We start from the raw sequence: 26,262 nt of genomic DNA, 5'->3' as shown, positions 1-26,262 counted from the left end.
TGCAACTTCCCCTTTCTCCACTAGGGGGCACAGTGTACAAAATGTACATTCCACTACATTTTTTCATTACTGTCATTTAGCAGACACGTATCCAGTGTGACTTACAGTAGTGAGGTCATATATTTTAATACCTTTATTCATACTGATCCCCCGTGGGAATCAAACCCACAACCCTGGCGTTGCAAGCGCCATGCTCAACCGACTGAGCCACACGGGACATGGATGCTAGTTTGATGGATGACGGTCTACTCCGCTGCACCATCAGAGAGTTCTAGAAGCCCAATGTTCCTTTCTATTCTTGTTTTCCAAGAACTCCACTAAATCAGTTACATATATGAGCATTTCCCAAAAGCTTTCTGAATGGGGATACAGGGAAAAGGAATGGTTTATACATGACTGTGCGAGAGAGAGATGAGATTAGTAGCACAGCCTACATACATCCATAATAATATGACCTTGCACGCATGCAGCTCTGTCCCCTGCAGCACAACAGGAGAGGGTACCAGAGTTCAAGGATCGCTTTGAACAAGAAGGATACTAACTCTTATACAACGTAGGGGCTCAGTTGAGTTGATGAGATTTCTGTCTTCATTTTGAGCAAAACATTTTTTTAGAGAACTGCAAACCAAGGAGTTGGACTGATGTGGTCATTGTCCTCCCCGTTGCTTCAGGAACAATAGAGGGCACAAGAGGAAATGTATCTCCATTGCTCTCATTTCTCTCCAGAAGGGGTGAGATTCCTCCATGAGTGTTTGTGATGAAGGATATTCTTTAATTATAACAATAAATAATCATAACAATGGCCAAACGTTCTCACTTAATCATGAGATAGCTTGCAATTTATGAGAAAAAAAGAGCTCCAGACAGAAATCAAAGAAATACAAGTTTATTTAAGTGTAAACCAAATAACTGCATAGGAAACGTTTAAAGTCCACAGAAGACAGAGTGTAGCAGGTAACCGATATATTATAGTCTACTTTGCCATATTTAGACTGAAGACCTGACATCGGCACTTCCACACCAACCACAGTGTGAAAGGGGGAAACACACAAACGCACACAGGTATGCGCATGCACATACACACACGAAAGTACACCAACACAAAACACTCATGGATGTGCGCCCCCCCCCCCACACACACACACATATAGAAGCGCCAGCAGCACCCATCTAAACTTGGCTGGTCCCTGCCTTCCTCCTACCTCGTGGACTGAGAGGAGAATACATTCAGTGGATTTCTGTTCAACAACACGATGCAGCGCACAAACACACACACACTACCTGACGCACACAGGATACAGGACAGAACAGGGTAAAACAATTTTAAGACACGGCTACTTCTCTAGCCGTTAACTCCTTGTTTTATCTAGACAAGTTGTTAGGACAACTCCTTGTTAAAAGCTGTGATGTTGAATTAGCTGTGCATTACTAAGCCCTGGAGGAATAGGCTTACAGAGAGTCTAAGTGTTGATAAACTGAGACTTAAAATTCTTAAAGATGCCATATTGTCACAAAAGCTCCATGACAGTAACATTCTAAATTGCAACTCAGTGGAACATCATTGGCATGGAATATTGGATGACAATGTGGCATCCGTTCTAATTCTCCAGACTCTGATTGGTTGGTAGTACAGTATAGGTCCTGTCCTGTGTTCCTGCTAGCAACGGACAGGGTGTGATCGAAAATCAACATGAACTCCCAACAAACCCTTTTCTTTAAAAAAAGACATTCCAAAAGGGTCGCAGAGAGTCGTGTGGTCTGGAGTATTTGTCCTTTTGTGTTAATCAAACAATTGAAAAATGAAACAAAAATAAAACATGAAAATAAAAGAGTACATTTGAGGGAGATTATCCAAAAAGCCCCCCAAAAATTATACGGTTCTTTTCCAGATTGAAAACTAATGTGTACTATGCTAAACGGACACACACATAGAACTTTTGGTCGCGTTCCAGCCCGTCTTTACCACAGTCGTGCTGCACATCTCACAAAGCCTGTAGAGGTGTTTAAAAGCACAGGAACCATATAGAAATCTCATCGTTTGCACAGCGCGAATGCAAAACAAGAATGTCCTGAAACGTGACCAATGAGACCAGTACTGAGGTCATAACAGAAAGGTTCACTACATTATCACAAGGGGGGGACATGTTTCACTGTGACACCCGCATCACTGGGGAGACATGTTACACTGTGACACCCACAGGGTAGGGACATAGAACTACCTGAGTTTCTATTATTTTTTATCTTTCAATTTTTTTTCATATTTTTATTTTCTTTAAAGATGATACAATCATTGACAGAGGTCTAAGACCTTGCAGACTTTCCAGCTGGTGCAGTTTCACTTTTAAAAACTCTCTTCTTTTTCTTTTCTCTTAATGCTAAGAGAGGCCTGAAACAAAATGGTGGACAGAACCACAGGCCAATAAAAACCCCGCCCAACAGGAGTACAGGCGACCAATCACATCCTCCGAAGACATCACCACACTTCCCGGATATCATTGAGGGGGAATCAAGCGATTCTAGCGATGCTAGGCAGCTAAACTTGTCAATAAACCTAGCTTCTTTTCACAGATAGTGTATGAGGTTGCAAAAAACACTAGAGGAGGGGGGGTTTAAAAAAAAAGCTGACTGTGCAGCTTTACAAGTTATTGTTGTACTAACTGGCTCTGCTACATCTCTGTTTTAAGGGATGGCGAGTTGAGCTGTTTTTTCCCATCTCAGGATTCAAGACATGGCCAGTCGAGCACTGATTGGCTTCTGCAGAGCCTCTTGGTTATAGGAAATACATTCGCAAAGGTCAAAAGGTTAAATACATCCAATGTACTCCTAACACACACACATCTTTGGCTATATAATCATGATAAAATCATCCAGATTCAGTAACCCACCCATCTGAGTTTACAACACCCATTTATCTGTGAGACGTTGGTTCACTGTAGAGAATTTTGAAAGAATGCAACAAATGAAAAATAAAAACAATGAACAAAACAGTTTAAAATACATGTTTTTCCTCTTTAAGAGTGAAGACCTAAGGATCTTAAAGATAGAATTTCCTGCAACTTAATTTAAAAAAAAGATTGATTTCCTGCAACTTAATTTAAAAAAAGATTGATGCAGACTACACATTTCATATAGTAATACTGAAACCCATCGACAGATCATATCGGTGAAGCGGTTGTGGGTTCTAAGCAGCAGGGTCTGGGGACTCCAACTCACTTGCCCTTTAATGTGCTAACGTCTCCACTGTATTAACATGTAATAAACAGGCTTATTAATGTGAAATAAACATCTTATTCACTCAATGTGTTCCTATACACCAGTTTTGCATTGTCAAAGAGTTTGACTTTTAGACTCATCTCAAAATAAATTACTATCCTCCTCAACCAACACTACGCTAACTCTAAAGTCCACACTTGTAAATGTTCTTACTGAGGAGAAATGGTGTATTGTGCTGAAATTCGAGGTCATTCTTGTACATCTAAGGGGAGTAAGATGGAGGTCCTAACTCTTTAGAGAGAACACTCCCTCTCCCGCTAACGCATGGCAACAAATGACAAGGGGGATCTTACATGATCATGTGCCTCTGACATCACTAAGACTCTAAGGCCAATCAGCCAACAGTGACATCACAATCACTCTCACTGTTGGTTACAGCTCTGCTGATCTGCAAAATGAGGTAAAGCAAAAGGGGGCCAGCCCTCCTAAGTGCATCCAATCAAAGCACAGGGATCTGTCCCCAACTGCTTTGATTCGCTAAACACATATCTAGGATATAATGGTCCAATGACATTCTCCATCTATGACAGTGTCATTCTGATGCCAACTCCATTTGGCACCAAACTCTCACAGATATCTTTTTGGCACAATTCTCAGATCTGCATTATTTGGTTTCTCCATATGATTAAAAGGCATAATTCACCACACTTCTAAACAACCCACTCATGGACACAGTGTGAAGAGAAGGCCATTTGTAACTTGTAATTTCAAATTAAATGGAGATCTTTGGTCTGACAGGTGAGGTAACATGTATTAAATTGTGAGTTGAGGTAAAAGTAACATGAGGTATGTTAAAAACTAAAGTAAAGTGAAACTAAGGTATACAGTCCATAAGAGAGACTTTATGTTTATAAGTTACTAGTCAACATACTTGAGAGGTAGGCCTATGTGTACTGTATGTAACATGAGGCATTTCAAGTGTGAGGTCAAATGTGTGCTGAGGTATATTTGCAAAATGACATTTGTATGTTGATGAGGTCTGAGAATGTAGGTTCTGTAACAGTATGTATATGCAAGTTACTGGTTGAGGTAGGCTACATTAGAATTGAGATACACATGAGTAAATGTGAGGAATATGAAAGTTGAGGTATATATATGTTGAGGTAAATGAAGAGATGTGTAAGTTGATGCAAATTAGGATGGAAAGTGCAGGCCTACTCTTTCTTCTGAGGTAAGAAGTTCAGTCAGCGACCCACTAATAGCGCCCATGCCGCTAGGCTAGGATATGCTAAGGGAGTGGCTAACTTTACAAGGGAAAGGGGTATTTACAACCACTCTAACAGTTCCACCTCAGAGGTGATAAATCAGGAATCTGTTAGCGCTCAATGGTTGTGTAGGCTGAGATGCTAATGCTAATAAGGGATGCTAGTTATGAGTCATATGAGTTATGAGTCAGTGTCACGTTAACATAGGTGGTGATGCTAGACTGAAATCACACACAGATGATACTCTTTGGTTGCTGTGCGATATGGTCTGGTTTCAGACCTTTCTACAACGTTCTCCTCAGACGTGGGCCTGAAAAGTACTTCAAAATCAAAGCTACATAAACCTATTGAGTTTTATATGGCTGGGATTCTTGTCTCAACAAGATGTTACAGTACTGTGTGAATGTTAATAATATTTCACCACAGTTGGCCCTATATTCCTCTTCTCCCCACCTGACTGTCATTGACAACATTGACAGTGCTTTGAATGCATCTTTTGGTGAGAGTTGGAGGGTTTTAGACCTCCAACACTAATGATTAAACAACAAAGTGTTTCTTTCAATTTGTAGTTCTTTAGATGCCAAACCTACAGGTGGCCGTTGTGCAGAAATTCTATCTTTGGTTGACTCCACTAGCTGGGCTCTATATACCTCCATCTTTTGGAGGTCAGGTCCCAGATTCACAAAACACTTCTTACGCAAAAACTTAAGAAGCTTCTTAAGAAAGAAAATAAGAAGTTCATAAGATAGTTCGTAAGTGCAATTCCTCAACAATATCTTAAGATGTAATGATTTTCTTACGAACTTCTCAAATATCTTCTTACAAATCTTAAGATGTTTGTTGCTAGGGAACCATTTTAGCTATCTAGCTAGCAATTGCAATCATGTTAGCATATTTCTTACTGAGATTACTGTTCTAAAATATGTTCTTGGGTTTAAAATAATCAATACTGAAACTTTCAGATGAAGTTTGTGAGTGAATTAAACATGTTCAATTGCTTTTTAGATTTTCTTCTCTCACGGCCCTGAGTTTAAGACAATGGTTTAAAAACATTTTCAATAACTTTTTTTATGCACATGTTCCGGAACATTCTCTCTCTCCAGCATTCCAGACTGGAAATCAATAAATAGGGAGGGGCTTTGCAGTGACGTCACAAGGGGATTAGATTCAATTCTAGGCCCCAAGAGCAAATCGGAATGCCCCACAAATCAACACACAATCCAACCCTGATCTCTTATTAGCTCTCACTTTTGTCGGTCACGTCCTGTGGACAGTTACTCAAGATGCTCTCTTTATGGAGGCATCGTTCTCCACCTGCATCATTCACAACAAGATGTCACTCTGACACGATTCCTAATCAATAACTGATACAACATCCTGATAACTCCAGATCAACTTCTAAAATACTTTGGTGGGCCCTCTGTTTCAGAGTAGACAAACACTCATTTTTTTTTTGCATTTTCATAATTTTTCTTATACTGTATATAGATCCAGCATGCTTTGCTTAATCAATCGTGAACATATTCCTGTAATACTTTGATGCCTGACAGGGGAATCAACAATAGTCAATTGATAATAGGATCATTTGGGACAGCAGGGACAATCTCCCCACAACAATGACTACCTCGTGATTCCAACCAATCATCAAACTGCATCTGTCCCAGCTCCGCTGCGATCTATAATCAATAAACCAGTAAAGCTTCAAGGAGATTCTTCTGATTCTACTGATCAGTTTTACCTCAACATCAGTCTCCTCCTGTGGCTTGAGCTAACTAACTAACTAACTAATTAACTAACTAACGCTGAATCAGTCTAAACAGGCTTGGCATTACATAAAACCCTCTCTTCTTCTTTTGACAGTGCCATGACACTACACATTGAGAGTTGAGGGGGCAATTCTAAACAGAGATTTACTAACTAACAAGCTACCCTAAATCTAGATAACATAAAATGACACCACTGAACGCTCTAGACTACACTACAGGTCAGGTCGGGCTTCTATAACCAGAACTAAACATGCAGCGTAGAACTACAGCATCCGAGTGTCTCAGCAACAAAACACATTACCCAAGATGCACAGCATGAATCCTATTAATCCTGTGCAAATATATATATATATATAAAAAAAAACATTTTTATGTTGCTCTTTAAATAAAATTCAGTATTGAGGTAGACTTTCTTTTCTTCTTTGTAAAACTTGACGGACTAGACCTCTGCTCGGAGAGTGTGAGTACATTCATAAAGAACTAGATGAGGTAGGTGGTGGAGCAGTGGGTTCAATATTTCAAGAAAAAGTGAGAAAAGTCCCTGAGATGGCGATTTGAGGAGAGTTTAGCGAGAGAGCTTTGAGCAGTTGAGATAGAAAAAATAGAAATTACGGATCTCTTTTTTGTCACTTTCACTAATGATTATCAATCATCTTAGTGGTCCCCTTTGTCATACAGTATACCACAATCTGAAGCTAAATGTAAAGAAATACAAACAATAATCAACAAATCCGTTTTCCCTTAATTTCGTAATAAAGTATTTTGGTCTGCTCTGTTCATCTCTCTGTTTAAACTGTCCTCTCTGTGTGTCTGTCTGTTGATTCCTCCTCTATTTTATTTCCTCTCCCAAACTGAGACACAGAGAGCAAAAAAAGCGAGAAAAAGAAAGAAAGCAAAAAGTTATTAGAACCCTTCAAAACTTGAGGATGCGGTTGTTTCCAAAATCGACGACCACGATGACTCCGTCAGGCGTCACGGCAACACCGGAGGGGCGGTCCATCTGTCCAAAGCCACTCCCTTGCATACCAAATTTACATAAGAAGTTCCCGTTGGGCTCGAATACCTGCACCCGGTGGTTCCTCGAGTCAGCCACGATGATCCGGTTCTCCTGGTCCACAGCCACGCCCTGCGGACGCAGGAACTGCCCGTTACCGGTTCCCTCTGAGCCCAAGAACCGGGCAGACTGGCAGTCCGGCCGGATCACCAGCAGACGATGGTTGTTGAAGTCAGTGACGACCAGGTGGTCCTCGTGGTTGAAGGCGACGCCGCGCGGTGAGTCAAAGTGTTTCCACAGAGCGCCCTCAAAGCCGTACTTGTTGATGAAGGACCCATCAGGGCCAAAGAGCTGGACGCGGTGGTTCCTGGTGTCAGAGACCAGTATCTTCCCTGCAGAATTCACCGCCACATCCCAGGGGTAGTTAAACTGCCCGTTCTACAATAGAGTAGAGTAGAATATCATTATTAGTTCAGCTCTAAAGTTTGTGTGTATATACTGTAAGTAAGAGTGTGTGTGTGTGTGTGTGTGTGTGTGTGTGTGTGTGTGTGTGTGTGTGTGTGTGTGGAGTGATTTCCCTATCCCATCTGGACAAGGGGAATACATGTGTAAGAATGCTGTTCACTGACTATATCTAGACATTCAACACCATAGTACCCTCCAAGCTCATCATTAAGCTCGAGGCCCTGGGTCTGAACCCCGCCCTGTGCAACTGGGTCCTGGACTTCCTGAGGGGCCGCCCCCAGGTGGAGAAGGTAGGAAACAACACGTCCACTTCGCAGATCCTCATCACTGGGGCCCCACAAGGATGCGTGCTCAGCCCCCTCCTTTACTCCCTGTTCACCCATGACTGCGTGGCCATGCATACCTCCAACAATTAGGCCTGTTTACCAACAATGACAACACAGCCTACATGGAGGTGAGGGCCCTGGGAGTGTGGTGCCAGGAAAATAACCTCTCACCCAACGTCAACAAAACTAAGAAGCTGATCATGGACTTCAGGAAACAGCAGAGGGAGCACCCCCCCATCCACATTGAAGGGACCGCAGTGGAGAAGGTGGAAAGATTCAAGTTCCTCGGCGTACACATCACTGACAACCGGAAATGGTCCACCCACACAGACAGTGTGGTGAAGAAGGCGCAACAGCACCTCTTCAACCTCAGGAGGCTGAAGAAATTTGGCTTGGCACCTAAAACCCTCACAAACTTTTACAGATGCAAAATTGAGAGCATCTTATCGGGCTGTATCACCGCCTGGTACGGCAACTGCACCGCCCTGTGCGGTTTGCCCAACGCATCACCGGGGGTAAGCTACCTGACCTGAGCCCCGAGAGACTTAAAAATAGCTTATATCTCAAGGCCATCAGATTGTTAAATAGCCATCACTAGCACATTAGAGGCTGCTGCCCTATATAGACTTTAATAACGAAACACTAGTCACTTTAATAATGTTTACATATTTTGTATTATTCATCTCATATGTATATACAGTATTATATCCTATTCTCATGTCTTAGTCTATGCCGCTTTGACATCGCTAGTCCAAATATTTATATATCCTTAATTCCATTCCTTTACTTTAGATTGTGTGTATTGTTAGATATTACTTGTCAGATATTACTGCACTGTTGGAGCTAGAAACACAAGCATTTCGCTACACCCACAATAACATCTGCTAAACATGTGTATGTGACAAATAACATTTGATTTGGATTTTATTTGATTGAGAGTTTCTACCTTAGTGCCCTTCTCGCCGAACTTGAGCATGAACTGCCCGTCGAAAGTGAACACCTGCACGCGGTGGTTGTCTTTGTCCGCCACGATGATCCGGCGTTGGCTGTCGCATGCCACGCCCGCTGGACGGTCAAACTGACCGGGGCGAGAACCCAGGGAGCCAAACTTGTGGTAGAAGGCACCGCACGGCTTAAAGATCTGGACGATAGGAGTAGTAGCAGAAGGACATTTTTTTTGTTTTACTTGATATTAGGTTGCCACTGTACACGCAATCCTTCAGCTCTCACTATAGAAACAACATTTCTCCTTAGGATTACAGCTGACACCAAACCAATCCATGACATGAAATGAATGAAACCCACCTGTACGCGGTTGTTACTGCGGTCGGCCACGACCACGTATCCCTCCTTGTCCACGCTGATCCCCCAGGGGCGACACAGCTGCCCCTCCCCCTCCCCCTCACCACCGAATGCAGACACCGGGGACCCCAGGGCGCCATAGCTCCGCCCAGACTTCACCAGCACCTTAGAACACAAGCAGGGAGAATGTTAACATTCTAACTTAACATTCTACATTACCTTCTGCAATGTTAAAGTTTAATTATTCTATTGTTGCTTAAGACAGGGGTTCCCCAACTTTTTCACTCAGGCCCAACTCCCAGCATTGGGGAACATACCAGCCCCCCCTGTGTGCGCGCACATGAGCCACGTCTATTTCTATGGGAACAAGCACAGTTCATGATACATACGGTTCACACCCCTCTTGTTGGCAGAGAGGACCTTATGCAGGTTTAAAGCTTTTTTCCTGCAATTCTACACATTTTATTATGGGGTGCAGAGAAAATGTTGCAGTTTTAAAGCTAATTTTCTTGCATCTTGCAATTTGATACATTTTGCCATGTCTAATGTGTTTTCATGTGATATTTGAGAGACTCAAATATTACTACACAATATATGGGTTAAAAAACCTAGCTAAAAAATGTTAGCTGACATGACAAGAGGAACTGATGATGCACTGCCCAATTTCGAAAATGACTGTTGTGCATTCTACTATTACAACTTTCAAGAGTAAGTTGAAAGACGGAATGAGTTCCTTAAAAAAAAGGCATGGGAACCACTGGCTTACGATGGTTATATATATTATTTGGTTGTTGTAACTAAAACAATAATATACATTTTACCTTAAAGGGGCTACCCATGATGTGCTGGTTACAGACCAGAACTGACACCAGATATTCTCCCTCTGCTTTGGGCAGATAGCTGACTGTGTATGACCCGTTCAGGTGGTCACACACCTCGGCAGCCGACAGGTTACCATCCACTGCTGCCATCACTACTGCTGACACCGCGTCACCGCCCGAGAGGCGGGGCTCCCCGTCATGGTCGTAGCCAATCACGGTGAAGGAGGCAGGCTTGCCGCGGAGTGCGGTCTTTAGGCCCTCTCCATGAGCTTTGGTGACGGTAGCGAACGCTCCGCTACTGATCAGCCCCATGGACTGGATGGCTATGTACAGGGCCTGGGAGAGATAATAATGATATCATATCAATAATATGGACGAGTGGATACAGAAAAATTATGTACAAGAAATTGGCAGACAAGTGAATAATTTCATTAGTCCAAAGAGACCAGAAATTTGGCAACAGTGTTGTACTATTACTGTAACAGTCAATAACATTGGCTCAGAGTGCACAGAGAGCCCACATGTCTCTAACCCCTCTCCTCTGGTCAGGGGGAGTGAACATAACGCGGTTATTTACCTGGTCTGGAGGCATGAACATGAACCTGTCGTCTTCCTGTGGCTGCAGCAGGCCTCTGAGAGACTTGAGCTCCTGGATCTGGGTCAGCATGCGCTCTCTGGCCAGCAGCACGTCCAGGTGACGGCCCTCGTCGAGCACCTGATGTTAAGTTATGAAGTGAGGAGACACAGACACCATATAATGACTTTAATGCCTTTGGACATTGTATTTAAAACTTGGTCGCCTTGCGTCCCCCCTGTAGGGGGACATGCAACTTCTCCCATACCTGAGTGACGGCTGCAATGGTGCTGTCCAGCTTGGTCAGGTTCTGATGCAGCTTCTCTACCTGCAGGTACAGAGACTTGGCTTTCAGCTGGCGGATCTTCTCAACCTGGGAGAGGGAACAGGAGAGGGGAGGGAGGGTGGGAGAAGGGTAAAGAGAGAGATTCATTCATTGGGTAAGGGCAACCTCCAGTAGTGTGAAAATGGTTTTGCTCTCAATCAGGGGTATGATTTACTGCATATATATTTTATGAATAGGGATAGCAACAGAGTGACATACCTAGAGTAGAAAATAGGAGAGATATTATTTCCACTTCATTTCTCAACTCCTAATATTGAGTAAATGACACTCATTGAAGCTAATTACACTAACATAGGCTTTGAAAAAGCACCCGCAGCAATTATTATTTTTATTTATTTATTTTACCCTTATTTTACCAGGTAAGTTGACTGAGAACACATTATCATTTACAGCAATGGTCTGGGGAATAGTTACAGGGGAGAGGAGGATGAATGGGCAAGAAATGTTTGAAGACCCCTGCTCTAAATGATTGGGTTCCCTGAGTAGCTGGTTTGCCTGGGCAGGGATCCCTGGGTAGCTAGTTTGCCTGGATGGGGGTCTCTGGGCAAGAAATGTTTGAAGACCCCTGCTCTAAATGATTGGGTTCCCTGAGTAGCTGGTTTGCCTGGGCAGGGATCCCTGGGTAGCTAGTTTGCCTGGATGGGGGTCTCTGGGCAAGAAATGTTTGAAGACCCCTGCTCTAAATGATTGGGTTCCCTGAGTAGCTGGTTTGCCTGGGCAGGGATCCCTGGGTAGCTAGTTTGCCTGGATGGGGGTCTCTGGGCAAGAAATGTTTGAAGACCGCTGCTCTAAATGACAAACAGTGTAGAATGTAAATCAGTATACAGATTATAGTGACCTGTGGAACACATGCACACCTTTCAAACCAAGGCATTTTCCCACTATCTTCAGCATCCTGACATCTCTTTATAAATGAAAGGTATTGCCGCCAACCGACCTAGTCGTGATTGTGGTAAAGTTCTGCCTACGGCTTAGTATGAAATGGAGTCGTAATGCCGAGGCAAAATTGGCACGCACTACGCTCTTGATGGTTGCTAGGCAGCGCCCGTTACTACTGTATTCCTACCAGTTCTAAACTTTGCAAGGCATGTCACTTCACCCATCTCTTTGCATAGCCCACCACATGCACTGTTTTCTTAACCACAACTGGATGGATCAATAAAGAATTACTGCGGGATGAATATCACTGATGAAAATATTGAAATAAAGTGGGCTAATGCAAATAAAGGCATCTAATTGTTGCTTACGGAAACTCCAAAAGTCATCCAATTGTTACAATACATTTGAAAAAAATAGCATACCAGTGTGTGTTCAACTATTTCAGAACCGTTTTATTCTGCTTGGAGACAAGCGTGGGGACTCGTTTTGATAAATCCATCACTGGAATCTCCAATTGGATATTGGTTACGCTACAACTAGGCTGTGGAAATGTTAGCTAAGTTGAGGTAAGTGCTGCTCATCAGAACATTTTTCCAGCATGTTTTGTAGTATATCGAGTGGATTATTTTGCTCTTCACTCTGTCGCTTAGTAACCTAGGACTACTCTCAACCAAAAGCCTGTGACTTGTCTTAATCATCAGTGTGATTTTGTTTCACTGAATGTCCGTCTGTATATTTGGTTAATTCTCTGGCTGGAAAAATATCTAATCGCTGATCAGAAACATTTAGCATGCAATAATGTAGCCTAAATCAAGTGTAGGTCTATTATTTTGATCGATTGTGTATAGGCAACTTCAAAATCCCGCAGAGGTTGTGAAATATGAACACTAGACGCACATGCTTCTGAAAATACAGATTGCTATTGTTTTCTATTGGTATCTTGATGATGCTTCTACATCTGCATTGCTTGCTGTTCTGGGGGTTAGGCTGATGTAAAAAGGGCTTTATAAATACATTTGATTTGATTGAATGTAAGACCCTATGCCCACTCCCAAACAAAGCTGAGTAAGAGTAGGAAAGAGATGAAACGTGTATCAAAAACGCATGGGCTTGCCTTGGGTTCGGTTTCACAGATTGTCGTGACGTTATGTGGGGGAAATATTATTTTGTATTTGATCCGGTATATTTTATTATATTCTTAGCCTACTATAAAACATGTATGTTGACTGTGATCCGTGGTGTAAAGTAAACATTATTTAAAGTACTACTTAAGTAGTTTTGTTGGGTATCTTTACTATTTATATCATTGACAAATTTTACTTTACTACATTCCTAAAGAAGATTAAGTACTTTTTACTCCATACATTTTCTCTGACACCCAGAAGTAGTCGTTACATTTTGAATGCTTATCAGGACAGAAGATTGTCCAATTCGCACACTTATCAAGAGAATATCCCTGGTCATCCCTACTGCTTCTGATTTGGCGGACTCACTAAACACAAATGCTTTGCTTTTAAATTATGTCTGAGTGTTGGCTATCCGTAAATTAAAAAATAAAAAAAACGAAATTGTGCCGTCTGATTTGCTTAATATAAGGGATTTAAAAATGATTCATACTTTTACTTTTGATATTTAAGTATATATTAGCAACTACATAAAATGTTTATACTTAAGTATATTTAAAACACAATTGTTCTGGCCTTTGTAGTTGGGTTTGAGTTCGTTTATGCTATCGTGTGATTCCATTGTTGACCACTTGAGGGCCACTATCCTGTGTTGATGTGTGTTGTTCGTTTAATACGCTAAATCCTGTAGAATAAAAATGGTCTACATTCCAAAATTGTGAAAGTCACATTGAGGCACTGCAGACTTGATAGCCACATGGATATCTGTTCAGTGCATTTGATCTTGTCATGTTTTGGGGAATCATCCGATTTAATGCATAATGCTGCATATTTCTGTGTTCATGAACATGTATACAAATACATGCTGTGTTATTATTGAGAATTAAGCCTAGTATTCAGCTAGCACACAATAAGTCATACTCATTGTTCTTTTCTTTCTATATTTCAGTTTTGCTCATTTCAGTCACTATTACTGTATCTACGAAGTGGTGGCAATAAATCAACACAGTAGCTGTACCGAGTTTATCTATCTGCTGAGCTTAAGAAGGGGACTCTTGTGAGGGCAGAATACAACTACTTTTCGACTTTAACTGGCTGACTTTCTTTTACTTGAGTCATGTTCTTGTAAGGTATCCTTACTTTTACTCAAGTATGAGAATTGAGTACTTTGTCCCACCACCGACTGTGATCAGGGGAGCCTAACTGTGTCTTGTCCGTTTAACAAACAAAATAACTATTGATTTCATGTGCATTGCGGAGCCATGTAGCCTATAGGCTTCACACACCAGTAACATCATCAAACTCAAAATATGCCATTCTATTCTTTTGAAAATACATTTTTATCAGTAATGTTTCTTAGGACCTGCCTAAACTAATGAATAATGGATATCTTTGGGATTGTGTATATTCAATGATTTTAGTAAAATAGGCGTCCCCCCACATCGGGCCACTCTATTCCCCGTCCTATACGACCCGGCATGTGAAAGGGAGATATAAAAGGTGTCATGTGGTAAAAATGGGACTGTAGGAATTGGGCTCTAAAAAACGGCAGATTTTTTGTTTTGTTTACAGGCAACACACCGTAAAGTCTGTAAAGGGTAATACAGTGACATTACTGACTGAAAAGGCCATACAACAGAGGAAGGAGGGATGGGGGGGGGGGGGGGGGGGGGGGTAATAACATTACTACACAAAACTTAACAAAAGGCCAACCTCTTCCTATGTTAAAGAGAAGGACTAAACCCCCAGCCGGTCTGGTTCTATGTTAAATAGAGCCTTTTAGCCGAGACAAAGGGGGCTCTAAAAGAGAGAGGGGGTCTTTGTTAGACCCTGTTGGAAGTAGAAGTGTGGTTTGAATCAGGGATAATCCTGTTACGGAGACGGGAGGGAGCCCCCAACCTGGATCTTTCTGTCTCACACACACAGACTTGCACACACATGCGTGCACAATTGATGGTTAAACCACACAACAGAAATCTCACCATCTCCTCTTTAGGTGTGCTCCTTCTCCCTCCCTCAGTCATCCACGCGCACTCACACACACAAAAGACTGCTTAGATTTCTAAGAGAAGGAGCGAGTGTGTGTGTGTGTGTAACGGGGTTAGCCTTTAATGACTTTATCAGGAGAGAAAAGTGAAGCTGGGTTCTGTGGGTATATATGAGGGCTTTAAAGAGAGAGCAAGGTAAGTGAAAACCTCCTCTATTATCTTCTGACCTCACACACACAAGCTGGGCGATACGGACAAGTGATAAACCACAGTTTTAAAAAAAACTACTACTACTACTAGTTTGATGGTTGTAGCCATAAATTGGCCCAACAATCACCCATATTAGCAAACGCATTTATTTTAAATGTCACATTTCTCTAGTATAGGCTACTTATCGTGGCTACTGAATGAACGATATCAGCAAAATGCCTGTGATAAGGGATCCTTTAAGGTCATTTTCGGTTTATCGTCCCAGGTCTAACATGCGCACACAAACGCCGTCAGCAGCTGTAGCTTTTAATGCTGCTAGCGGAAGGCTATGAGTAAAGGTTGGTTTTAATGGTAGACTGGTGAGGATCAGGTTAAAGCTATGGGTCCACACCTGACAGGTTGAAACATGAAGGGTGTGTGTGTGTGTGTGTGTGTGTGTGTGTGTGTGTGTGTGTGTGTGTGTGTGTGTGTGTGTGTGTGTGCGTGTGCGTGTGTGTGTGTGCACGTGTAGCAGGCCAGCAAGTGTCCTTTTGAATATATGATTAAAACCATGATCTCCTCTCGCCAGCCCCTAAACCTTTCGAACACACACAACCAAACATACCCGCTCACACAAATATGAGTATTCTACATATTAAAGGGTCTTTAAAAAAAATCTACTTGATATTCATCATCTCCAGCACAACCCCAAATGTGTAAATAGCAATTAGTAAGCAAGGCTTACTCATAATTGGTTAAAATCACATAATGTACACCGATTATGTTGTTGGAAACATTTATCTTCCTTTATCTTTTTTTCTACAAAACATAGAAACATGCCATTTTCACTTATGTTGATGGTAGTGCTGGAGATGATGAATATGAAGATAAAAATGGTTGCATTTCCCTTTAAATCAAATGATATTTTCCTTTAACTTGTCTGTGAGAATGTGCATATGTTACCACTGGCTTTCTGGGTTTCACATGAGTTGATATATCTTATTATTGAGCTCCAACAGCAGCCCATTTTTATTCTAAATCCAAGACTTCCTCTTCAGAGTCAGATAGAGTTGTGTATCAGAGTCTGGAGATACCGGGTACAGCTTACTCGGTTTGTTATTGAATCTTCAATGGGTCAGGTTTCACTCTGCATTTAGGCCAGGTAAAGAGAGAGGTTCGTAAACACTGGCTGAGTCAAACACACACACAGACAGACACACACACACAAAGCACTAGTAAAGTCGTAAGTCATGTGAGTGGACAGGGAGAATTAGGTCCCCGCTTCCTGGTTCTGAGGCCTGGGGCCACATGGTCATACCTGTGTCAGGCAACACGTGTAAAAATCCAACATACCACACCTCACATTCCAGCTACATGCAAATACTCCCCTACACCGTTAGGTGGGTATGCAGACATGTAGAACCAGTGTCTAGAGGTGTGAACAGATTCCCAACAGTGGAGGCTGCTGAGGGGAGGACGGCTCATAACAACGGCTGGAACGGAGCAAATGGAATGGCATCAAACACATGGAAACCATGTTTTTGATGTATTTGATACTATTCCACAGCCAATACCACGAGCCCGTCCTCCCTAATTAAGGTGCCAACAACCTCCTGTGATTCCTACTTCATAACATGTCTACTGTAGAAACACACCTTTTGTTTAAAACAGGTCTGTCAAACAGTGACTGAACACCTGTCAAACCAGCTCTCTAACCATGTAAACTAGAGAGAGAGAGAGAGAGAGAGAGAGAGAGAGAGAGAGAGAGAGAGAGAGAGAGAGAGAGAGAGAGAGAGAGAGAGAAAGAGAGAGAGAGAGAGAGAGAGAGAAAGAGAGAGAGAAAGAAAGAGAAAGAGAGAGAGAGAAAGAGAGAGAGAAAAAGAGAGAGAGAAAGAGAGAGATAGAGAAAGAGAGAGAGAGAGAAAGAGAGAAAGAGAGAGAGAGAGACAGAGAGAGAGACAGAGAGAGAAAGAGAGAGAGACAGAGAGAGAAAGAGAGAGAGAGCCAGAGAGAGAAAGAAAGAAAGAAAGAGAGAGAGACAGAGACAGAGAGAGACAGAGAGAGAAAGAGAGAGAGAGACAGAGAGAGATAGAGATAGAGAGAGAGAGAGAGAAGACAGACACACAGAGACAGATGGAGAAAAGAAGATGCTTACCCTCCAGAGTAGCTGACACTCTCTCTCCTCCAGGGCTTTCTTGTGTCTGAGGATGATGTTCTTCACCTCTGTCTGAACCACCTTGGCCTTGATCTCTACCTGCTCCACTATGGCCTGGGCTTTCTCCATACTCAGCTAGAACAGGGGAACATGATAGGGTTAGAAATATCATACAACACCACTGGACTTGCTTCATTCTCAAATGAAAAAGAACCAACAAGGTCATAAATAGCACACTTCTTCATATACTCAGCTACAGCAGAGGTAATAGAATATAACAGGGGGTTTGAACAATCACACACCTCCTCCTGGTTGGTCCATAGTCAACTCCACACAGGAATATCAACTACATCATGCAGGAAACAGGAAGTGGCCAGGAGATATGATTTAAAGGTGTAATCCGCAGTTAAAACAATAACAAAGCGTTCAGTAAAAAGCTGAGGGATGGGGCTGGAGACATGCAAACTCTCTCAAAAGCATAGACAAAGCTGTAGATGCAAGGACTGACCATCCATGCTATCAAAAGATGTAACAATGTTTTGAGGCTATACAATGTTGGTTTACATTTACTTTGTTTACAAACGTTGGAGTAAAACAATCCAATATGTTGAGTTCTGATGGGGTGTGACAGCTGAACTAAGCTCACGAAGCATTTATTTATTTGTTATATCAAGAATCATTGGGGTACATATCATTCATTTATAAGTCCAAAAATGGATGTAGCAACTGCAGTGCCCATTTAAAGACACTCTATGACACATCATCACCCTCTTATGTGACAAGGCACCTGCTCTGTTATGACATACTAAAATACAGGAAATAGACAGGACACAGGATATCTGGGGGTCAGGAATAGCACATAACCTCACACAACACAATGACACTACATCCCTCCTAACATTGCTGGTAGTTCCCAACTCTTTCTCAACATGAGCAGTGGCCTTTGTAGTCGAAGAGTGAGTAAGAAGATGTGAAGTAGTAGAGGGAGTAGTGTCACATTGACCACCATGTTGTTTTCACTCTATATGAGGGGAAGTGATGTAGTGGTAAAAAAAAATCAGAGAAATAGTTGGGTAAACACTTATTGCCGTTCACTGTGAGTAAAGTAATGCTTCCTATATTTTCAATGCATTTTTCAACAAAAGGTAGGTAAACGCTAGCGCCAAATACAAAAGGTGTGTAAAAAGCATTTACCCTCCACTTTTTTACCCTTTTACCCTCACCACTGATGAGGGGTTACATTTTAAAGGAAACTGCATAAATGTTAAAATAGTGTGGTAAAAATCGTCAAGGGGACCTAATAGAAAATGTATGGAAAATAATTTTCAAACACATTCAATTCTATATTACTGGTATACACTGAGTATGCCAAACATTGGGAACACATTCCTAACATTGAGTTGCACCCCCCAATTTTGCCCTCAGAACAACCTCAATGGACAAGGTGTCTAAAGCGTTCCACAGGGATGCTGGCCCATATTGACTCCAATGTTTCCCACAGTTGTGTCAAGTTGACTGGAAGTCCTTTGGGTGGTGCACCATTTTTGATACACATGGGAAACTGTTGAATGTGAAAAACCCAGCAGCGTTGCAGTTCTCGACACAAACCGGTGCACCTAGCACATACTACCATACCCCTTTCAAAGGCACTTCAATTCATTGTCTTGCCCATTTACCCTCCACATACACAATCCATCAATAAGCTTTCACATAGATTCCCCTGGTCAGTCGATGTCATGGAAAGAGCAGGTGTCCTTAATAGCTTTCACCTGGATTCACCTATGTCATGGAAATAGCAGGTGACCTTAATGTTTTGTATATTGTTAGTCATTTATGTCTCTCTCTCTCTCTCTCCCTCCCTCCATTTCTTTTCCCCCCTCTCCTTATTCTCCCCCCTCTGTTTATCACTCTTTTCCTCCACTCTCTCCCCCTTTATCAGTCTGTACCTCTCCCTCCTTCATTTGGGGGGTCAGGGGTGATTTGGACCTCACACTGTTGGGGGGAAGGGCTCTTTTGTGACATCACCAGGAGTGGGGTGTCAAAGGTCACCTAAATCCCCCTGAGGTCATTGACCCCTGATCCATGGCTAAAGACTCACACCCTGGGGAACAAAGCCTGACAGCAGGGTCCTTTCTTCTCCCGCTGGCCGTTTGGGACGGGCAGCTAAAGGTTCAGCTATATCAGGACCCCTGGAGACAACAGCAGGAAGGGAGGAGGGGAATGGCTTCATCAATACTGACAGAGAAAGAGAGGGGGGAAGAGAGAGGGGGAGAATGAGAGAGCAAGAGAGTAATAGGAGAGAGAGAGGGAGATTTAGGACTAATTTTAAGCTCAAATGCGTAACTCAAATGACATTGAATTAATGAACTGGGAGATACAGTATGTGGTCCTTGTCCTGTGTGGCTCAGTTGGTAGTGCTTGGCACTTGCAACGCTAGGGTTGTGGGTTCCATTCCCACAGGGGACCAGTATGAAAATGTATGCATGCACTACTGTAAGTTGCTCTGGATAAGAGTGTCTGCTAAATAACAGAAATATATATTTCATGTAAAATGTATTCAACTGTTAAGCATTGATATGGTATATGTGGCCAATACAGCAGCAGCTTGGGACACAGGAGGTAAAATTTACCAATCAGAAAGCAACGTAAGGCAGCTCCAGCCAACCAGCAGGTTACAAGTCCAGGGTCAGAGGTCAGAGGAGATAATGGATGTGGAGTGGGCAGAACTATTCTGGTACAGAGGTGGTGTGTGTGCCTGTACGAGGTCTGTATCAGGATATAAAGAGAGGGACTAGTTGTAGAGTGACAATAATGTGGACTCTTCTTATGACGTAGATAATGTAACCTTGGCTTGCTGGACTAGATAGTGTTTCAGAGTCCTGACAAGGGTAAAGCCAGGTGTACACTACACGATGTCGGCCCCGATTTAGCTGTCCCAGACAAGTTTTTGAGATTGGAGACAAAATCCCCATGTCGTTGCCTACTCGGTGCGAACGGCCGTCATCGACGCTCGTTTAATGAGACGCAATCTGAGGGCTACAGATCTCATCTTTGATGTCCCAATATTTTCAAACACGTTTGATTTTATCGACACAAAATTTGCAATACTCTTGTAGCGTGAGATCTGCAAAGACAAGTTTTGAGAACGGTAATCAGACATAGCCAATGAGAGCTCGCCCGAGAAGAAACCAGTGAGATGATGACATTGTTTTGCATCACCCAGAATGTGTAGACTCTCGAGCAGGGGCCATGACTACTACTAGTATGCGTTTGTAGTTGCCAAAGCCAATGTGTCAAATCGTTACAGCTCTGAAGTTCACAAGCAATGTTATTCAATTCAAAAACTAATAACACAACACTGTACAACAATAAAGGCAACGTTTCATAAAGTAAAGATTTTCTAGAACCATAGAAATAGAATGAATAGAATACTATGTGTAAAAGTTTTGACCGTTCTAATATATACATTTTTTTAAATGATTATTATGTGTGTATTGTTTATCTTATTATTGCTAGGTATTACTGCACTGTTGGAGCTAACACAAGCATTTCACTGCACCTGCGATAACATCTGCAAATCTATGTATGTACACGACCAATAAAATTGGATACCATTTTTCTCAGTCTCAGAGCCAGCTGCTTGTCAGTGAACACGTGGCTGTGTGGGAGGACATGGGTATCAACACCATGGCTGACTAGATACTATCTAGCATAATCAGTAACACCCATCTTCTCTCCCTTCCTCCGTCTTACCCGTCTCCCCTTATACTCCCCTCTTTTTTCACCCCCTCTCTTCCCCTCCCCTCGGCCTGCTACCTTCCCTCTTCTCTCTCTCCTCTTCTCATCCTCCCCATCTCACCTCCTCCCCCTCACTTCCTCTCTTTCACATGCGTAACTTGCGTAAATGCCATTCTCTGCCCTCCCCTCCTCTCCTCCCCCTATCCACTCCCTCCCCTTTGACCCCCAGTCCTATCCCCTACCCCCGTCACCCCAGGCAACCCACCCCCTCCCAGGGCCAGCTGGCTATGTCTAACCCCATGCTACAGTGATAGGAGTGTGTGGGTGATATGCAGAATATCCCACATTTCTAAACTGGTGCTGGGACAAAAACAACCCTGCACATTGACTCGGTACCGGTACCCCCAGTATGTAGCCTCGTTATTGTTATTTTTATTGTGTTCCTTTTTTTACAACTTTTTTTTTTGTGAATATTCTCTTAAATTCTCAAAACTGCACTGTTGGTTAAGGGCTTGTAAGTAAGCATTTCCCTGTAAGGCTGTATTTGGCACATGTGACAAATAAAATAGGATTTATTCGATTTGACACACACACGCAGACACTCACCTGTACAGCCTGTCTTCCTTGCTGTGCGTCGGCCAGTAGCTGGATGGTGATGGCTCTGGAGTCCTGGACAGCATCCTGTAGATAGACGAAGCTGTGGCCCACGTGTCTGCCCACACTACACTCCCTACAGATCGGCACCGAGCACGTCTCACAGAAAAACAGAAACACCTAGACGAGAGAGGGAGAGAGTTCATTAAATCATGCTATCAAAACATGATCAAATATATAATATATAGTTTTCTAATGGGTTAAGTGCTTTAATATGTTACGCATTAATTGTCATGGTGAGTGTAAGAGATCCGAAACCATTGGGAGATGTTTTTTTATTGACTATGAGGCGTGTTGACATGTAAATGCTGCAGTTTGATTGAACACATCCCCTGATCCTCCTCAGGCTCAGAGGGCTGACAGTGAGATAAGACAGGGCTATATGGGGCTTTATGGATCCATACACCAATAAGAAGGGTTAGTACACACACGTACACACACATAAGCTGATATTTGGTTTCAAGAAACTGACTCACTAAGTGAAAACTTCCAAAAAGATCAACAACTGATCATAACAAAATGCATTGATACATCTATAATTTCAACACATTGAATTATATTTAAATATAATATTTAAAAAATGATTTAATGCTGACTCATTGATAGTCACACGTAACCATTAGAATTACCCCAAACTCCTATACACTGTGATTGGTAACAAAAGACTAATTAAATATGCGCTGAGCGACAAATCCCAGAGCGACAGGGATCAATGTTGTCCAATGTGAGTAGAGCGGAGGGGGGTGGGAACAGCAATCAATCCATCAATAATGGTTACGTTCCCAGGGGAGGCATGATATAATGACTCACACACACACTTTACTTTATGCTACTGCTTTCCTTTTATCCTCTGCTCCATCCCTCTCTTTTCCTCCTCCAGCCCTTCCACACCTCCCCCCACCCCCTTCTTCAACCTCTCCAAGGGGAGGGCAGAACAAAAGGATGGAATGCAGCTGCGTATAGATGGAGGGGTGAGGGTCAGACAGGAGAGAAAGTCTTCCATCTCCAACCAATGAGCTGAATCATCCTGATCATTAGATCCTAAAACACATCTGCTCTTCACTCTTCTTATCATGTTGTTTTTCCTTTCCCTTTTTTCAAAGACATCAAATAGATTTGACTAACTAAAAAATGACTGATGTTTCAATATGGAGAAAAAACCAACATAATTGAGCATTCAGCATTCCTTTAATTACATATTCTAATTGATCATTAGACACACAAAATAAAGTTTTGCTTTTCTGGGAAGAGACAGAAACTGGCTGAAGGATTTTGACCATTGTTGTGTCAAGCATGGTTGCAATGTTGAGATGAGACTTACAGAGAGAACAGTGGTGTCATGTTTTCACTGTAGATAGATTACATTACAATTACTAAAGGGACTTCACCACCACTATCATGTCGGCTGTAACAATGTGTCACACACACAGACTGGGGTTTCTTGTGGATTACATAACACCTGGAATGGATTTAATATTATCGACTGACCCACACAGGATCCACTAGCAGGAGGAGTAGATTCCCCAATTCCCCAGATTCATAGCCTCCAAGAACACATCACACACACACACACACACACACACACACACACACACACACACACACACACACACACACACACACACACACACACACACACACACACACACACACACACACACACACACACACACACACACACACACACACAATCCTAGTAGGGACTAAACATTTCTGAATTTTCCTTGTTTTAGTATCTGTGTGAGGTCCTCTGGTACCCATAAGCATAGTTAAACAAACACACACACATATTCTCTAGGCATTCCATGGGCCTGAGTGACAACACAACACACACACGTTGACAACAACAAACACACAGAAAGCACTTGACACAGAAACATGAAAAACTAGATGTGTTTAGGTGTAAAGCATCATAGGTGTGCTACCACGTTAGCGAGGGTTGTAAATTCTACACAGAACATTCTAGAACCAAAGGAAGCCTTTAGGGACAAGTAATTCACAGAGTCACGCACAGACACCACCCCAATCCACTCCTGATCACAACCACTGTCCTCCTAGCTATTGTAACCATTTATGCAGGCTTTATAACTGTTTATGACCCCACTAAGCAGGCTGTGTGACCCTTGACCATAAAGTCATAAAGCCAAGACCAGGCTCTATTCTCTGCTCCCTGTGTTCAGCTCTCAGGTCCCAATAAAGCATTACTATTTTAAAAGAAGAAAAGAAAGACAGGTTCCTATGGGAAAGGGAAGGGAAAGGGGATACTTAGCACAACTGAATGCATTCAACCGAACTGTGTCTTCCGCATTTAACCCAACCCCTCTGAATTAAAAAAATATATACATATTTTACCTTCATTTAACTATGCAAGCCAGTTAAGAACAAATTCTTATTTACAATGACGGCCTACCCTGGCCAAACCCGACACTGAGCCAATTGTGCGCCTCCCTATGGGGCTCCCAATCACGGACAGATGTGATACAGCCTGGATCAGAGAGGTGGGGTGAGCTGCCTTAAATCAATGTCCACTGCCTTGCTCAAGGGCAGAAGGGCATTTTTCCCACCTTGCTGGCTCAGGGATTTTAATCAGCAACCTTTCGGTTACTGGCTCAACACTCCAAACCGCTAGGCTACCTGCCGCCCCTATGGTATGTGATAGTACAACTGCCAATGACAGGAGAGAATGACACATATTTGACCTTCTATGTATGCATGCATGTCACACATACACTCACCCACGTAAACAGAAACATTGCACATAAACCCAGCAAATACATACACACACCAGAGGAAGGAAAACATGGAAGGTGTGTGAAATGGGTTGTGGACTAGGGAGCCTGGGAGCCTTCTGGGAAGGATGTCACACACGCTCGCTCGCTCACACACACACACACACACACACACACACACACACACACACACACACACACACACACACACACACACACACACACACACACACACATAAAAACCCTTCACTGCAGAGCTACAGCGAAGTGAGTTATTGTATTTCATTAGTGCACTGGACTTTACTGCTCCCCCTCCCCCTAAGCACAGAAAGCCCCCCCCCCCCCCCCCCACACACACACACACGTAAACCTCCTTGTTTCAAAGTAGAATAATAACAGTAACATAAAGCTAAACAATTTACATGGTGGCTAATGGCCATCTCTGGTATACAAAGATAAATGTTACCATGGTGGCTAGCTGTCTGGTTTGCTACAAGGTTAGCATGGTTGCTAGCTCTCTGGTAAAGAAAGCTAATGGGCTAGCAGCACGGTGGCTATTAGCACTCTGGTTTATAAAACTAAAAGGTTAACAAGCATGGTGGCTAGCTCTCTGGTAAACAAATATAAAAGGTTGGCAATAGCATTGTAATGGTAGTTAGGACTGGAATTCACATTCCTTGTAGCCAAAGGGATACGGGGGAGGGGGTTGAATAGCCAGTAACATCACACCATGGTGTCAGAAGCTCAACCTGCCTTGGAGAAAGGCACTGAAAGGCACTGAAACACTGTAAAACACTGTAAAAAAATATTTATTGTAGAACGACCACGACTGCTTCACATTATCCCTTTCATACACAGACCAACATCCCACAAATTTACCATGTCTGCTTTGTTGTATATCTCAAAGAGGAATGGGGTAAAAAACAAAAACAGGGTAAATTGAACCCCACTAAAGACCTAGTCATGATTCCTGCATTTTCAGACCCTGTAACCAAAATACAGGCGTTGGGTCTGTGTGAATAGTTCTCTGCTTTTTATCAAGTAAATTAATTTATACTTCTAGTGTTTAACACCTCCCTCATTTGAAATACAAAACAGACCCCATGATATAACAAAGGGGTGTAAATAAGTGGAGGTCTGAAAGGGGGTCATATCAAATCAAATGTTATTTGTCACATGCGCCGAATACAACAGGTGTAATGCTTACCGTGAAATGGTTCCTTACATACCCTTAACCAACAATGCAGTTAAGAAAATAGAGTTAAGAAAATATTTACTAAAAAGGTCATTTGTACACGTAGGTGGGGGTAAAGTTTTTTTGGGGCCTTCCTCTAACACTGCCCAGTATATAGGTCTTGGATGGCAGGAAGTTTGGCCCCAACGATGTACTGGGGCACTACCCTCTGTAACGCCTTACGGTCGGATGCCGAGCAGTTGCCATACCAGGCGGTGATGCAACTGGTCAGGATGCTCTCGATGGTGCAGCTGTAGAACTAGTTGAGGATCTTGGGACCTATGCCAAATCTTTTCAGTCTCCTGAGGGGGAAAAGGCGTTGTCGTGCCCTCTTCACAACTTTCTTGGTGTGTTTGGACCATGATAGTTTGTTGGTGATGTGGACACCAAGGAACTTGAAAATCACTACAGCCCCATTGATGTGAATAGGGGTGTGTTCAACCCGCTTTTTCCTGTAGTCCACGATCATCTCCTTTGTCTTGCTCACATTGAGGGAGACG

General features: G+C 42.6%; 1 protein-coding gene across 1 annotated transcript in view; it reads right to left on the bottom strand.

Annotated features, from left to right (window-relative positions):
* Positions 1-870: 870 nt before the first annotated feature.
* Positions 871-26,262, bottom strand: part of LOC110496482 (E3 ubiquitin-protein ligase TRIM71) — a 46,983-nt gene continuing 21,591 nt past the window's right edge. Inside the window, exons 2-9 of the mRNA XM_036953074.1 lie at positions 21,752-21,919; positions 17,408-17,542; positions 10,995-11,099; positions 10,730-10,867; positions 10,153-10,488; positions 9,335-9,496; positions 8,976-9,170; positions 871-7,676 (exon numbers count right to left, since the gene is read on the bottom strand). Coding sequence (XP_036808969.1) covers positions 7,158-7,676; positions 8,976-9,170; positions 9,335-9,496; positions 10,153-10,488; positions 10,730-10,867; positions 10,995-11,099; positions 17,408-17,542; positions 21,752-21,919 — 1,758 coding nt within the window. The 3' untranslated portion in view covers positions 871-7,157. The remainder of the gene's footprint in view (positions 7,677-8,975; positions 9,171-9,334; positions 9,497-10,152; positions 10,489-10,729; positions 10,868-10,994; positions 11,100-17,407; positions 17,543-21,751; positions 21,920-26,262) is intronic.

The sequence above is a fragment of the Oncorhynchus mykiss genome, chromosome 18 (assembly GCF_013265735.2).
Source record: "Oncorhynchus mykiss isolate Arlee chromosome 18, USDA_OmykA_1.1, whole genome shotgun sequence".
Lineage (NCBI taxonomy): Eukaryota > Metazoa > Chordata > Actinopteri > Salmoniformes > Salmonidae > Oncorhynchus > Oncorhynchus mykiss.
The sequence above is the reverse complement of the archived record's forward strand: the minus strand, read 5'-3'. Positions and strand labels throughout refer to the sequence as shown.